Genomic DNA, 13991 nt, shown 5'->3' with positions numbered 1-13991 from the left:
GTTACTTCTGACTCTTTAATGCGTGTTAGTATTAATTAATAACGTGACACATGTGAGTTAAGCATGTAAGTAACGTGTGATAAACTTAAGGAAATTTGAGAGATGTAGAGATTTTTTTAGTGTGACGGAACACGAAGTAATACACGATGTGTTATTATACAAATTGTGAGATATGTATGTTAAAAAGATAATAACTTAGAAAATAAAATTTCTCACTACTTATATAAAACACTTTATGTATCATCCGTGTTTTGGTTATAATGAAAAAATTCCTAGAGAGATGGGAGGGATTGAAGAAGTTGATCGGTTAGGAATTGAGGTGGAATGCAGGAGCAGTTAAGGGGAAGCCCTGGCAGAAGGCTTGGTTTCAATACTTAATTTGTCTCGCGTACCGGAAATGTTTGACTAGTTGGTGTCGGTAACGTTAACAGAAAGGGAAACAAAGATTACTTAGCTTGCAAGGACGAAGAAACGACTTCTTTTTACATGATTGTGTGCTGCTTCCCAACATAATTCAAACTTTCTTGTGGCAACTTCTAGCCCATTATCTGTTGCCTAAGTTTCTAGTCTTTTCTCATATTTTAGCGAATGATCAGATCAGTGACTTAAATGTCATTTTAACGGTCTCATTTCTATTTTTTTTTTTTTATTGATCGTTTTCTGCGTCTCATAAGTGATGATGCAAATCACATTCTACGTGCTACTCTAGTGTTCATGGATCCAATGAACACGGGGAAATTCATTTCCTTGTCCGAGCAACCTCTGGCCCCCAAAGCATGCAGCTTCTCTTTGAGCTTCCTCCCTTGTTATCAAGGTCCTGTCAAGTCACAAGATTATGAACCAGTTGTGGTAGGAGTATATTATGACTTTGTTTTATGTTGCGCAACATGTATCGTCAATGTGATTGCTATATACATTTGCGATCCATACGCTAAGCTGTGGGATGCTCTTCCTCCCCCTCCTCAGTGTCACGAGGAAATATGTGTAGGATTCATCTGTGAAAATAAGGAATGCAAGGAAGATGACAAGCCGAATAAAAGAAGAAAGTGGTGGTAGTAGCGGTAGTTAAACATTATTCCAGTTTAATGTTGAGAATAGGTACAAGGTTCTGCGGATTTTTTTCTGAATTTCTATAAGACTCCTTCCAGTTCAAAGCAGAGATCTTCTCTTCTGAATTCGTAAATGGACAAGCATGAAGCTTTTGTTTTGATAGCTTGACTCTCGAAGCAGGGGCTGCTTACAAAGGAAAGTTGTACTGGGGACGCATGTACGATGGACATGTATAGGGCTGGATCCCAACTCCATTAATAATAACACAGCAAGCATCACTAGTAATAGCACTGGTGATACGAATGTCAATTGTCGCTTCATTGATATGCCTAAACATGATCAGTTCACTCACACAGCTACAAGATTTGAATTCCTAGATGTGTGTAACAGAACTAGATGAGGTACGTGTCTGCGAATGTGCCAGTTAGCTCAGAATTGAGCGAATGATCTGAGTGTGTTTGGGAGTTGAAAGATGATGATCAGGTTGACAACTGTGCAGGCAAATGGTGTTTGGCAGGCAGCGCTTCGGTATCCAGAATGGTAAAGTAGGGGTGCTTGCTTTCGACCCAAATAATGAAGATATCTTGTATCTAGAACTCAGTGCACACATTGTCATGTGCAACATTCGTGTAAGAAGGGCAAGGAAGACTAGTAGGATCACTCCGGTTAATTATGCTGCAATTAGTAACTCCGTGATGGCTGTCTTCCCATACATGCTTCCATGGTGGCCGACACCAGTTACTAGACTCAAATCAGGCTCCAGTACTTCAAATCATGTTGCGGGAGCAGGTAAGAAGAGGAAAGCCAATGACGAAGACACGAAAGTGGACAACAAGCAAAGCACAGCAGCAGATTTGTTGATGAGAACAAGGTACAACTTCCATGCGGACAAATTATTCAAGAGTGGCGTGTTTAGCAGTACTGCTAGTACTCGTACTATAACAGGTGGAGAAGAGCAAAAGAGGAGGCCGCACGATGTAAAAGGTAGTTCAGCCGGCAGTCAGCATGGCTACTTGGTATGAAATTCTGAATCTGGATGATCGATATGTAGCTATACTATTGTATTTTGATCCTTGATGATCATCTTCCACAACGTTATATTACTAACACGAATAATTTACAATAATTTACAAGTGAAGCAAGAAAATTATAATACTCATGTTTACCTATATATCAACAAATCAAGATGTATTCAATCCGTGCTCAGTTACACACAAACTGTTTGAAAAGTTGGAACGGAAATTATAAAATAAAAAACAAAAAACGACCCCATGATTTTATCATGTACGCTCTTAATTATCTAGGTAAAATAGTCGATCTTGACCCGACCAATGGTGACAGGCCGCTGGACATTCCTTGGCACCAAAGTTACCATAATACTGCCATCGTCGTCAGCTCCCAAGTCCTCCAACAAGTCCGTAATCCCAAGATGCAGGCTGGTTTTAACCTTCTTCTGGAACTGTGGCAAATACACCAAGCTCCCTGCAAACTCGGACATGTCGGGTGGGCTCAGCAAGTCCTCGTCATCGTTCACATGCACGTCGAACTAGAGAGTCTTATCCGCCAGAAACTCAATCCCTTCAACCACCAACACCTCCTCTTCCTCCTCCTTGTCCTTCTTGCTCCTCGACCTCCTCGGCCGCGGCACGATCACACTCACCACCGAGTCCAAAGCTATTGGCAACTTACTGCTCACAACCAAAACTACCTATTGAACAAATATAGTGCATAATTGCTATATTTTTATCACACACATAATTCAACAAACTAAAAATATGCAATTTAATTTATGCCCATGAGAAAAACAATGTTAAATAATACAACAAAATAGGCTAGAGAAACATGAAAAATGTTTGACATTCTGTTCTTAAGACATTTCACGACCTTCTTTCACGCCTCTGCCGCATTTGCTGGCCCTGTTTTGTTATGAGTCGCCAAGGCAAGTCCTCCTAGACCAAGGAAAAATATTTCTCCTATCCAACTTTACTAGACAAATTTGCGAATCACGATTAGGGTTTTGGTCACTATTGATTGTTGTTGCTTTACATGAACCTCTAAGATTTCTGACTAAGGAAATCTGGGATTTGTTTGGGAAGATGTGAGGGATTGAAGGGGCGGTGGAGTAGGTGGTAATCACGGTGTTGGAGGATATAGTGGTGGAGGAGAAGCCACAACTTTGTTTCCATTTTGTAAAGAGCTATGTATCCGGATCCTCTTTCTATAAAAGAAAACTAATGAAAAGGAAACTAATGAAAAATATTTGGAAACTTTCAGTTTTAATGATAAAAATAAAATAAAAGGTAAAATAAATGATACCAGGTTTGACTTATTAGTGTAAAAATATGATTTTTCGTTAAAGTGAACAGTACTGCAGACTTTTCGTTAAAACCCCCTTCTATCAAATCCATCTAATTCAGGATCAGAATCGTTGAATTTTGATCAAACAACTACAGTTATTACAACTTTTAAAAGACTTTTTATTTGTAACCGTCTGAATTCCAGAATAGATTGATTTGGTGGAAAGGGATATGTATGAACAATTTACGTCATTTGGAGTGACTAATTACATTTGCAGCCACACGTTCTATGTTACTATGCTTTAGTCAAGATAAGGACGAGACTTTTGATAACAGGGCCTACACTTGTCAAAATCACACCTACTTCAATGATTCATTTACCTTGTGTACAGCACTCTTTATGTTAATATGTTCACTTAAGAAATGTAACGGTGGCCTCTTGCATTCGAGTCTTACATGAGCCCAATTTGGTGGATCATCATCCTCGTATATATATTTAATGGACGAGTAAAGTTACGCGTACGACTATACCAGAGTATTTCTACTTCTTTAGGCTATAGTTTTTTTTTTTTTAGTAAAAACTTGCATACTCTAAATTGCTTAATCACTGAACTACTTTTTAGCAATTAAAAGCATATTCTAGCCGTCTTTAGGACGAAATCTAAAAGTGATCTTAAATTTTAAGCACATTAAATATTTCCCGTGGGTCTTTTCTAAATAAGCACTTTTAACTGTAAACAAAAAATTGTTATATATATATATATATAAACGGACCCTAACTCATACCAGCAAATTGGGCAGATATAAAAAGTTTGAGCTGCCCCAAATTTTTAACGGAATATGATTCTCTTTCCTTTGTTTTTTTTTTTCCTCCTCTTCTTTCCGTTCCTATTTAAACGATTACGGTTAAACCACGTCAACATCTTATATTATTTTTTTATAAACAGAGAAAGATAAAATTTAGAATATGAGAGGAGTGGACGGAAAGAGGATGAGAGAGAATCCTAATTCATTTTTAACATGATTATGTTTCATCAAAGTTATGCTGCCCCAACTCTTCTGTGGAAAGTATTCGGTTTGTTGAATCTTTGATGCAAACGCCATTTCATTTGTTGCCATTTGTTCTTTTATTTTCTCACTCGTACTACATTGCACTGCACGACAATTTGTACTACATCTTACATGTACCTGTACTAAATTCCAGTACTCCACAACCTTGCCTATCTGATTCAGAAATATATTAAATATATATACGTGTGTGTATATGGATCATCAGATATGGATCATTGCAGCAGAAATCTGGCAGTTTTACAGGAGAATCACACAGGCGCTCCTCTACTTCAACTTCAAGTAAGTTATTGCAGTCTCTCTCTTTTCACCCTCTCGTTTTTTCAATCTTCACGCGATTCGATCCTCGTTTGATTTACTCAATTCAATTTCTAGAAAAAAGGAGAGGAGTGCATAGGAGAAAAGTTCGCACTCCCGTTTTCTCTTTATGCACTTTTTTGTTTCCGTCATTTGATTCTTCTTTTTTGATTATATATGAAACTATTGCCGTCGCATTTGTTAATTTGAGCATTTGTTGTCAGGAATTGGAGGCGATCCAATCCATTCTTATGGAGTGAGTTCATCTTTACTCTTCGATCTACATGAATCTGCATGAGTTTATGGCATCCATAATTGGCACCAAATTCATCACCAGAGTGCTACCTTTCTCACCTTCAGCTTCGAAGTCCTCCAACAAGTCCCTTTGTCCTTGACCTCATGCTACTACTTCGATCTCGTTTCTTTTGTTAGTTATATGCAGGCTATGCATAAACAAAACCGGGCCGGCCATTTTTCATACCTTGGCACCAAAGTCACCACCCGACTGTTATTGTATTCAATTCATCCTCTAACAAGTCCGTGATCTCTATGCGCAATCTCTTAATTTATGATAAAATTAACAAAGAAATGCTATGAAAAGAAAGTAGTTTGCGGATAGAGATAACGGACTTGTTGTACGATGAGCTGAAGATGATAACAGTCTGGTGGTTACTTTGGTGCCAAGGCATACAAGATGGTCACCTTATTTTACTTTTTTTTTTTTTTTAGGACTAGAAATCAAAGATCTTATGTAACATATGGAATTGATTAATTGAGGATGAAGCTTGACAAATGAACTAAAAATGCAAATATTTGATTTATCTACTCACTTTCTAATGTTCGTCTTATATATATATATATTGTGAAAAATATTTATGTGTATATTGAAATGTATCAGCATCATCTTATGGCAATATCAGCCAATAATAAGGTTTTTCAATTGTATAAGAAACCATCTACAATCAAGACGAAGTTGCAATGATAATGATTTAATCCATGACATTAGGATAACTATCAACGCAATTAAGGGTTTTTGCCAGTTCTTTTGTAACTTGTTGATTTTTTAGAACTAGTAAACGTTAACAGATGGTTTCCATTACAATTGACTTCATGGTAAAAGTAAATGTCCAAAGAGATTCAGCTAGCAACCAAATGGACCAGCACATCACTTATAAAAAAAAGGATAGTGCTATTCACACTATTTTTTTTTACCTTCTATACACCTTTGTAATTTTTTTTCATTTATCATTTTCAATTCATTCAGTTTGATGACTGTAAATTTAGAAGATATGCGAAAAGTAAAAATAAGTGTTTAGATATAACTACTTATATAAAAAAATATATTAAAAAAAATAAAAACCTTGCTCCCCGGTCCTACAATTTACTGTTAAGCATGACAAGGATTTCGTGATAAACTTGGCAACAAAACCTTTTTTATTTAGAAAAACTAATGAAAATAGTTTGAAAACTTTGAGTTTTAACGATCAGGACAAAATAAAGGGTAAAGTGAATAGTATCATAATTGACTTTTTAATGTAAAAATGTGATTTTTTATTACAGTGAACAGTACCGGGAACTTTTCGTTAAAAAACGTTTTTTATTTTGCATTTTTGGTCAAACTAGCAAGATTGCCAAGTACAACAACGTTTTAACTCGCCATCCAAACTCAAAGCTAATGTCAAATTGTAAAAGCACAATTCACTAATCAGAAAATCATAAATTATATTATTTTAACAGCATGTCAATTTCTTATTAACTAAGGATATTGATATCGATGCATTATCAACTAAACTTTGAGTAGCCGGATGCAAAAGTTTCACCTTTGTAAGAGAGTCCAAATTCCCTTTATTTGCTCGGGAGTGGCGAAGGTTATTAATTTTGGTTTTGTTAATAATATTTGAGCTCCTTTTCACCTTTTTCATGTTCTCTTCACCATGAAGTAAATAAATAAAAGTTTAAAAGAGAAAGATAAAGTCACACTTAAAAAATATAAAAGAAGGAAAGTGTTATTCATCATTTTAATTTTACTTTTCACATTTTTATTAATCTTTTGTCAATAAATTTTTTTCAGTTTGTTCAATTTGTTCAATTTGATGATCAAGAATCGAGAGCTAACGTTTAGATAACACGGATCAGGATCCTCTCCTGAGCAAAATGTGAGGATCCTCCTGACCAAGCTCATCGGGACGTTGAAATTTTATCCAACGGTTACAAACAGGAGCCCCTTTAAAAGTTATAATAATTGTAACCGTTGGATAAAATTTCAACAGCCCGATGAGCTTGATCAAGAGGATCCTCACATTTTGCTTAGGAAATGATCCTGATCCCTGTTAGCACCATTGAAAAAAAAGAAAAGAGAAAGGTCAAAAAAAAAGTTAGGTGCTTTTAACTTTGGGAACTTTAACGAAAAGCTTCTCACTTTAACGAAAAATCATATTTTTACACTAAAAAATCAATCATGATACTATTCGCTTTACCGTTTATTTTATCTTTATTGTTAAAACTTAAAGTTTTCAAACAATTTTTCATTAATTTTCCTTTTAACTTTTACATAGAGAAGCGCGTGCCTTTTGTGCGAGTGGGTATCGACTCTTGATTTGCAACAACGTTATTTAATCTGTTTGATTGTAACTGCAAAGGATAAGGATTGTCTGCCATTCTTATTCCCGTGCTTTTTCATGCCTTCCTGTTTGTATGGTCACGGTTAAATCACGTCAACATTTTATATTACAATTTATTTTTATCTTATTATCTCTATAAAATAACAATATAAAATGTTGACGTGGTTTAATTATGATTACATAAAACAAGAGAGCACAAAAGGGCACGGAAATAAGGAGAGTAGACTGTTGAGAATTGTCCCACATTGGTGAGGGACACGGTTTGTTATGTGTTTATATGGTCTTGGGCTACTCCCTATATTGCCAATTAGTTTTATGGTGGAACCTCAATTTCATCATGGTATCAGAACGGGTTATCCTCGTGCGAAGCCAAACGGTCACACGCGCTCCACGTCACCCGGTTGTTGTCCATACGTGCTCCACGTCACCCGGTTGTTGTCCATGTGTAAGCTTGAACGTCACCCGGTTGTTGTCCACGTGTAGGCTTGAAAATCCGCTACACGTGCGGGGGCATATTGAGAGTTGTCCCACATTGGTGAGGAATACGGTTTGCTATGTGCTTATATGATCTTGGACCACTCCCTATATTACCAATTGGTTTTACGGTGGATCGTACAACCCTTGTCCAACTGCAAACGCTTTTATCTTCTTTTTCGTGTCTGTCTGTCTGTCTGTCTCTGCGATTTGTGCTGGGGTTTTTGACGAAATTCGAGTTCGAGAGAAAGAGGTTTTGTGGGATGGCTTCAACGCTGCTTTTAGTTGTCGTTTTTGTGTTCGATCTGGTTGCTTTTGCGCTCGCTGTTGCCGCTGAGCAGCGAAGGTCCACTGTAAGTGTGTGTGTCTTTCTCTTCTTTCTTGGGAGGACTAATATCATATGATTCTTAACTTAGAGTTCTTCAAGTTTTGATCTTTTTTATTTATATATATGTTCCACCATTTTTTTTTCAGAATTAGAGATTGATTACAGCAATATATACTTTAATTTTGCATTCAGACAGAAATAGTCGATTTATTGCTATTTAAAAAAAATAGTGGGAAATATGAAACAGAGTTTTTAAAGCAAAATAAGGATTGATTAGATTTATAAAGGATTTAGAAAACCTTACAAAAATCCATAAATCAGTGTGTAAATTTTATTTAATTATTGGTGAGGACATAATTTTTCTGTGGAGATTAAACCAATAATACTGCCTTTGAATGGCTATTTAGTTTGGATGGTGCTATTAACCCATCAATTTCTACCTCTCACTCACTCACCTCTTGTTAATTTCTGTCATTTTATCTTCTTCAATCCGACGATCGAAAATTAGAAGCGGCGTGTGAAATGTAAGAAGGGTGTGTAGGTAGCACCATCCTTTAGTTTTTTATTAGACCGTTGGTTTAATTTTTGGCGTTTCTCAAACGAAAAAGTCCAAACCGTAGGGCGTATTTATATTTGTTCAATATTTTGTATGCTAATAAACCATTGTTAGAATACAAAAGTAGGGTTTATCAGATTTATTACATGTCAATTTTGCTGGGAGAGGCAACAAATTTTCAAGATTGTTAATCAACATAACACTGATAGATCAAGCAAGATGAGAGAGGTAAACCTGTCTGGTAGGAATTTTGAGTTGAGACTTGAGATTCACCCTCAAATTCTTGATATTAAAAATCTCAAAAGCCGAAGTAAAGGGGAGAGGTGTGTGTGTCACTGACGTTCTACACGAATCGCAGGGACAGTTCCATTTCTAATTTTTGAATTTGACGTTAACTGGAACGAGGAGGAACACACACTAATAGCTTAAGTTATTAGAATCAGCGGTTTCTTCTACAATTAGACACATTGTTAGTTGACCTGTCGGGCAATTTCAGTCGAAATGATGCACATGTTACTTTATCTAGTATCTCTCCCTTGCAGGCCAAGATTCAAACCGAAGCAGATTCGAGCTATTGTGTATATGATTCTGACATTGCAACTGGCTTAGGTGTGGGATCGTTTCTGTTCTTATTGGCAAGTCAAGCTCTGATAATGGTGGCAAGTCGATGCTTGTGCTGTGGAAGGGCTTTGAGACCCAGCGGTTCTCGGTCGTGGGCAATTATGCTCTTCGTTACCAGCTGGTATGTGCTCCTCATATAATCCGGGCATTCTCAGATATTATAGTTGTTAACACTGGTTGATTATATAAGGTCAATATCATGTGTTGTCGAAAGATATATGCTATTCTTATATTTCAAAACTTCAGGGTGCTTTTTGTCATTGCTGAGGCATGCCTTCTCGCGGGTTCAGTGAGAAATGCATACCACACAAAGTACAGGGCTTCGTTTATGGAAGACCCTTCATGTGAGACATTGAGGAAAGGAATCTTCGGAGCTGGGGCTGCATTTGTCGTCCTCACAGGCATATTCTCGGAGCTTTACTATGTTAGCTATTCCAGGGCTAACGAATCCCCGGCTCCCTACAGCAGAGACGCCGGTGTGAGGATGCAGAACCTTTAGAATAGAGAAACCAATTGGAGGGAAGTGAGAGTGATCTTGTATTGTCACATGTAGTTGGTTGACTAGTAACTGACATGTCTATATGAGTATGGAGTAACTTAACAGGACATATGATTGAATATTTGAAATGCTCATGAGTTATGTATGTTTCGAATATTAGTGATTTATGTATGATATTTGGGGTTTTATGTTTCGTGAAATGTAAGTTCAATTACCATGAGGCTTGTTCGGTGGATGGAACTGGATGAGATTGGAATCGAGTCCAAGTCAGTCTTGTAGAGAGTCTCACTCCTCTTAGTACATTGGATCGTTGTCCAGTGTAACAAGTCCAGTTCCAGTTCCAGCGTTTATAAGCTCGCCGAACAACGGCCAAGACAATAGTCCACTAGCCCGCATCAGACAGCTGACGGGGTAGCCGTAACTGAGTTTCCGTTCTAGATCATTGATCCGGGAAAGGTGCCGCTCCACGCATCCGTTTTCCGTTCGAAAATGGGTAGTCCGTTCGTTCCAACCGAGCCCCCAAACTAATATCTGGCATATGTCCGGTGCCTCAGCCCATTCCTAGATTAGTTTTGCTCACTCGCTTTACAGCTCTAGCATTGGACTGGTGCTTTTGGAGCCATCCATCGATTACAATTTGCTTCAAGGTCCTAATTTTTTACACATGGATCTGAGGAAAATGTAGGCCTGAAGCATCTAAAATATGATTTATATTTAATAAAAAGAAAACAAAAATGTCTCACAATTGTGGCCCCAAAATGGACGTCCTGAATCCGTAGTCTTTAGAACTGGAGTAAGAGGGTGAGAATAGGGATTGAGGTGAGAATAGGGATTGAGAGATCATCTTACTCTCTGGAGCCGACATACTCAACAATCTGGATCATTAAATTTAAATCATGCTGCCCACCTCACACTCAAAATCATGCCCTCATTTCTCTCCAACACCCTCATCTATCTCTTTCTTAAATGGTCCGAATTGCTAGATTCAACGGCTCCCGAGGGTGAAATCCAGAGAGGATCTTAATTATGAGAATATGGCCACTTTGAGACAAGCTAAATTTGGGCTCAATCCAAGAAATTTAAGAATGATCAAATACACAACACTAGAATGGGGAAAATAGTATTACATATGAAACACGTCGTGAATTTTTCACTCTCGTTTTCTTCTCGTGTCGTGCACTTCTTTCTGTGTTCTTTGATTCTCTTTTAATTCATTTAATCGAGATACAATGCGAAATACTTCACTACGATTAAGAACATTAAAAAAAAAGTTGTTAAGAATTTATTTACTTTACAACCCAAAATTTGTCGGGACTAGAACCAGTGGCCATAAAATATGGGGAAACAAATCTGTGCAATCTTATTCAGATGTCCAAATATACATACATATCCACAAGAATCTTCCATCACATTCTTTCAGTGAGCCCTGTTGGTAGTAGGAGTCCCCATTTCTATCCCTATCACAAACCACTCACCAAAATTGAAAATTCTATGACATAAAAAATAAAAAAAATAAACCAATTAATTCTATTCAATTGAACAAAGAAACCGTAATATAAACCTCCTTTACATGCATGTAATTGCATCTTCCATCAAGTTAAATAAAAACCAGGAGATACAAACTTACAAATTAATAAATATATATATTTTTCAAAAATAAAATATCTGGAAGCTGAAACCGAAGGACAAAGATAGCTTCGAACAGTCTACATCTCTGTTTGGAAATTACAAGTTGAGAGAGCAAACTAACAGAAATTATATCACCTGAAGATCGGCACAAGTAGAAAAACTGTGACAAACTTGACAGTGACACATGAGAGAACTGGGATACTGTTTCTGCGTCGTAAAAGTCTCACACACACGCAATCCAAAATTAACATACTGCTAATGAAGATGGCTAATTCATTATTTTACAGATGTATGTGATCAGAAGAATCATCCCAATGAAGCAGGTTGAGATCAGTAGAAACGAGGGTTTCGATGTCTTCCCAATTCCAGTCGTTCGAGTACACATCCACGGCGTTGCTTGGAGAGGGGGCTTTCCAGTTAGGCTGCTGGGGAAGAATATTTGGCATGATGCTTGTGATGGTTGGCTCCTCTACGGTGGCTTTGAACTGATCTTCGGCGCCAGCGTAGTTATAAACGTTTGAGGATTGCAAAGATGTTGAGATTGAAGAGAGGTTTGTGTCAAAGGAACTTGAAGTAGTAGTACTAATTGAGCTTGAGAAGGGATCGAAGGTTATTAGATTTCTACTTTGATGAAGAAAAGGCAAAGTAGTACTACTACTTAAACCTGCTGACGAAAATATGATTGTGTTGTCCAAATTCTGTTGCGGAAGCGAAGATTGGGGACCGATAAGTGCGTGATAGAGAGCATCCGCAGCAGTTTCCCGCTTATGGTGATCATCAATCGCCGCAGTGTTTGCAACGGTTGTGGCAGCTGCTTCTGAGGGAGAAGTGTTTGATGACTTTTTGAGGCGCTTGTTTTTACGGACGCCACCAACCGGGACGTTTCGAAGAGTCCCGCCTTTTGTCCAGTGCCTCTTGCAAGCTCTGCAGAAGTGCCTTGGCTGCGACTTGTTGTAGTTGTTGTAGTAACAAAACTTTGTGTTCGTTGATTCACATCTCGGACACTTTAATGGCTCAGCTTGCTGCTGCTGATTTTGTTGAAGCTGCCTCCTCACGGCGGTTGGTGGTTTTGGCAGCTGGAACGTCTGAGCTTGCAGCAAGCTGGTCTGACTCCAATCCAGCCCGTCACTGTTGACCTGCTTAGTACTCAATCCCATCTCCTCAACTCAAAACCCGAAACAACGAATGGATTGCGAGTAACCCGAATGAAGATGAGGATCAAGGAATAAGTGTGTTTGATTTTTCTTTTCTTCTTCGGGTATTTTTCTAGCCCCTGAAACACGGTCGTCGAAAAGAGAAAGCGGTCTGAAGAAGTTGACGAGGACGAGACTAAGGTTGTTTATAAGCAAAAGGGTAACGTGTTCGTCGGAGGAAATGAGTGATTGTATGGCTTCAGGTGCAATGAAATGCCTAGGAAACTCATGAGAAGTGAGCACGTCTAAGTTGAGTCTCCTTATCTTAATAATTTTAATATATATATAATATAAATAGTAATGATAATTAGTGTAAGAAGAATATTAAGAAATTATGATGGAAGATGAAAGGTTTTGTATGGCCGAGGATAGTTGTGATTGATAGATGTGTGGGGCTTGGCACTGGTGTGTGGTGGCAACCATATAAAAATTGTGCAAACTTAGGTGACAATCAATAGTACCATGCTCTTATTCCTTACTCATCATCCCTACAATTTTATAGAATGAAAACATTTAAATACTAAAGTAAATTAAGAGAAGAAACAACGTGGACAAGACAGCGAGAGAGAGAGAGAGTTACTTAACGTCGAAGGTCAAGGGGGGTTGGTGACATGTGGCTACCTTCAACACCACTGATAGTGCTTCATACGTTGGCTATGTAAAAGGAACATATATAAGGTCGAGTGCATTTCTGTTCACTATCTTTAAATAGTAAAACTTTATTTATTATCATTGTTAAGTTTAAATTTTAAAATTTGTATTTATTTAATACTTAGATTTTAAAATTTAAATTCATCTAATAATGATAAATAAGATGGTGAACCTTATTATTACTTAAAAGTGGTGAGCAAAAATATTTCATATTACACGGTTTGTGCAAGCAATGCTACATATAAGAGTTTTAACAAGAGTCTACAGTAAAATACAATAAGGTATGTGATGCATCGATTTTACAAAAGAAAAATTAATGAAAATGATTTGAAATTTTTGAGTTTTAACGAAAATGACAAAAAGATGTTGTAAGTGAATAGTACCAAAATTGACTTTTTAGAGTAAATATGTGATTTTTTGTTAAAATAAACATTACCGGGAGCTTTTCGTTAAAGTTTTATTTTGCAGATGGCTAGATTAGAATGTTAGGATTAAATCAAGCAAATTCAGCCAACCACTAAAGCACTTGTAAAATTTTGGTTTTAACATTTATGCTTCTTTTATAGTTTAATTTATCACATTAATACGAGTGACCAGAACTAAATGAGGGTATATAGCTCGAAGACGCAGAACAAAAACTTGTTTATATGCATCAACCTTTCGAGCGGCTCATTCAAGAATTGGTCTAAACATGAACATATAAAACA

General features: G+C 37.2%; 2 protein-coding genes, 1 long non-coding RNA gene and 1 pseudogene across 4 annotated transcripts; 2 read left to right on the top strand and 2 right to left on the bottom strand.

Annotated features, from left to right (window-relative positions):
* Positions 1-2219: 2219 nt before the first annotated feature.
* On the bottom strand, positions 2220-3458 carry LOC126622944 (polyphenol oxidase latent form, chloroplastic-like; annotated as a pseudogene).
* Positions 3459-4158: 700 nt separating this feature from the next.
* LOC126620896 (uncharacterized) lies at positions 4159-5537 on the top strand. Its single transcript, XR_007622723.1, has 2 exons — positions 4159-4697; positions 4937-5537. It is a non-coding gene; the product is annotated as an uncharacterized LOC126620896 (long non-coding RNA).
* A 2397-nt stretch (positions 5538-7934) lies between these two features.
* LOC126624768 (uncharacterized) lies at positions 7935-10011 on the top strand. 2 transcript variants are annotated; one of them, XM_050293880.1, is made up of 3 exons: positions 7935-8166; positions 9234-9433; positions 9559-10011. In XM_050293880.1, the coding sequence occupies exons 1-3, from the start codon at positions 8071-8073 to the stop codon at positions 9809-9811; spliced, it is 549 nt and encodes a 182-aa protein (XP_050149837.1). In that variant the 5' UTR covers positions 7935-8070; the 3' UTR covers positions 9812-10011. The 2 variants fall into 2 exon arrangements, with proteins under 2 accessions (XP_050149837.1, XP_050149838.1); XM_050293881.1 differs by having other exon boundaries at positions 7940-8160.
* Positions 10012-11324: 1313 nt separating this feature from the next.
* LOC126620633 (dof zinc finger protein DOF1.4-like) lies at positions 11325-13121 on the bottom strand. Its single transcript, XM_050288844.1, has one exon. The coding sequence runs from the start codon at positions 12595-12597 to the stop codon at positions 11722-11724; it is 876 nt and encodes a 291-aa protein (XP_050144801.1). The 5' UTR covers positions 12598-13121; the 3' UTR covers positions 11325-11721.
* Between the last annotated feature and the right edge of the window lie 870 nt (positions 13122-13991).

The sequence above is a fragment of the Malus sylvestris genome, chromosome 5, assembly GCF_916048215.2.
Source record: "Malus sylvestris chromosome 5, drMalSylv7.2, whole genome shotgun sequence".
In the NCBI taxonomy this organism is placed as follows: Eukaryota; Viridiplantae; Streptophyta; class Magnoliopsida; order Rosales; family Rosaceae; genus Malus; species Malus sylvestris.
Note: the sequence above shows the minus strand (reverse complement) of the source record. Positions and strands in the feature narration are given on the sequence as shown.